The sequence below is a fragment of the Austrofundulus limnaeus genome, unplaced genomic scaffold (assembly GCF_001266775.1).
Source record: "Austrofundulus limnaeus strain Quisiro unplaced genomic scaffold, Austrofundulus_limnaeus-1.0 Scaffold10, whole genome shotgun sequence".
NCBI classification, from domain to species: Eukaryota; Metazoa; Chordata; class Actinopteri; order Cyprinodontiformes; family Rivulidae; genus Austrofundulus; species Austrofundulus limnaeus.
The window spans coordinates 2478290-2480694 of record NW_013952412.1 but is presented as its reverse complement, the minus strand read 5'-3'; the positions used below and the strand labels follow the sequence as shown (position 1 = coordinate 2480694).

General features: G+C 49.4%; 1 protein-coding gene across 1 annotated transcript in view; it reads left to right on the top strand.

Moving 5' to 3' along the window:
* The first annotated feature begins 708 nt into the window (after positions 1-708).
* Positions 709-2405, top strand: part of jph3a (junctophilin 3a) — an 18547-nt gene continuing 16850 nt past the window's right edge. The window contains exon 1 of the mRNA XM_014001802.1: positions 709-1980. Within this exon, the coding sequence (XP_013857256.1) occupies positions 1599-1980 (382 nt within the window). The 5' untranslated portion in view covers positions 709-1598. The remainder of the gene's footprint in view (positions 1981-2405) is intronic.

Sequence of the window (2405 nt, the reverse complement as noted above, 5' to 3'; positions counted from 1 at the left end):
TCTTAATCTACAAATACAAAGTCAGTTTTACAAGTACAAATTCGATTCGACTAAAATCTGAGCCCATACAGGCCTAATCACAACAATTTATTTACATCAGTGAGGGAATAACGGCAGAAATGTTGACTGGACTGAGACTTGTTTGTTGAAATTGTGTTTTTTTTTAATCTGTTTTTAGTTTGTTTACGTTCATTGTATCATGTCTGTGAAGCACTTTGGTCAACACTGTTGTTTAATGTGCTTTATAAATAAAGTGATGATAAAAAACAGTGCAAATGATTGTGCAGATGCAGCGATGTAAGTTGGGGTCAGTGGTGATATTTACTGCCTAAGCTAAGTGAAACAGGCGTGTTTTCTTGTGAAATTCGTGACGAGGCTAAACATTTATTTGTTCTGTCAAGTGACAGCTAGAAAAACACGATGACAACAATTAGCTGAGGAGACAGTGGTTGAGATCAATGTGCACACAAAGCTCCACTTATCAGAAAAACAGTTTGCTGAGTGACCAGATTTCAGCCCTGGAGGAGGAAGAGGAGGAGGAGGAGGAAGAGGGGCAGAGAGTGAAATGAGGCTGGATAATTAGGAGAAGCAGCCTGTATCCCCAAAGGGAAAGAGCAGTGAGCTTTGTACATGCAGCTATTTGCACCATCCCTCTGTCTCTATCTCTTTAAGGAGTGTTGTGTGCGTGCGTGTGTGTGTTCGCTGAGTGTGTGTGACTGTGGGGGAGGGGTATTGGTTGGAGTGGAACAGTCCTGTAATGAGCAGATTGGGAGAGATTGAAAGGCCGAAACACCAGAGAGGGCAGATGACTTGGTGGGATTTTACAACAACAATCCAAACTGATGCRAGCACAGCGATGAGGAGGAGCAGCAGCGAAGGAATAATCCCTGCTCCTGCATCCACAGCCTGAGCAGCTCGCCTCCTCTGCCCAGCAGGAGAGGAAAGGGGAGATCTTCACACTTCGTTATATTTGCAGAGGTGTGTGAGGATGGATGAGACTCTCTGAGACGGATCGCTTGTTTTCAGGATACGTTGTGTAGAAATCTGTCCAGTTTCTCAGCTCCTGTGTGTGTGTGCTTTGATTTTTGTTGGTGGCGTAGCAGCGCCGCAGCATCCCTGTCCTGTTTCCTGCTCGGTGCGGCAGGGATGTGAGGATGCTCTAACATCCGAGCGAGGCGCTGCTGCTCTCTGGGCCTGCGGGACGGCTCAGAGAAGCCTAGGCCCAGCTTGTGGGAAGCATCCCGCAGCTCGGCCGAGGAGCGGGAAGGTGGAGGAGGAAGTGGAGGAGGAGGAGGAGAGCCTCTGGAAGCCCGCCTGCCYGTGGGAAACAGCGTGCACGGAGACTGCGTTTGTCGCTCCAGACCCATCGCTGAAGCTCAGGCGGTTTCCCAGACAAGAGATGATTTTCAGGTTTCGTCCTGCTGCTTTTGAAAACAGGAGCTGATTTTTTTTTTCTAAACCAAGAGGAGAGGGAAAGGCGAGGCCCTGCACCTCCATGCTACCTGGCTCAGCTGAGGCCTCCTACCTCCTCCTGACTGAAACACACTCCAGATTGGTTTTCCTGACTTTCTGAGGTTTTGCCTAAACCTGTTTCATGCATGTCCACTGGAGGCAGGTTTGACTTTGATGATGGGGGGTCGTACTGCGGGGGGTGGGAGCAGGGAAAGGCTCACGGTCGAGGGGTCTGCACTGGGCCCCAGGGTCAGGGGGAGTACGCCGGCGCCTGGAGCTATGGCTTTGAGGTTCTGGGTGTGTACACGTGGCCCAGCGGGAACAGCTACCAGGGCACCTGGGCACAGGGGAAGCGGCACGGCATCGGAGTGGAGAGCAAGGGCCGCTGGGATTACCGGGGGGAATGGACCCAGGGCTTCAAGGGCCGCTACGGGCAGCTGGAGAGCACGGCTAGTGGGGCCCGGTACGAGGGGACCTGGAGCAACGGGCTGCAGGACGGGTACGGGACTGAAACATACTCTGACGGAGGTAAGGATGCCCACGTGGGTCACACATCAGAACCTGTTAAACCCGAACTAAAGAAAACACCTGAACTGCTCACAAACTGACTCTAAAGTGGAGCAACTTGTTTACTTTGCTGCTGAAACTTACTCCAGCTCGAATGCAGGCTACATAAATAACATGTAGGTCAGATCCACAAGCACAGATTACTGAGGAGGCCCAAACCATAGACCCAATGAGTCCAGGGCCACAAGGAAACATCACATCTGTTTACCACCTGAAGAGCAACCTGACAGAGACAGGAACATTCATCACAAGAGAAATAAAGAGCAACTTCTTTTAAAGAGACAAATAAAAATACAAGGCTGATCCAGAGATCTAAAAAGTGCAAAACTGATACAAAACCTAGAATAAAAAATACACAAAATTACAAAAAAAAAAAAAAAAAAAAA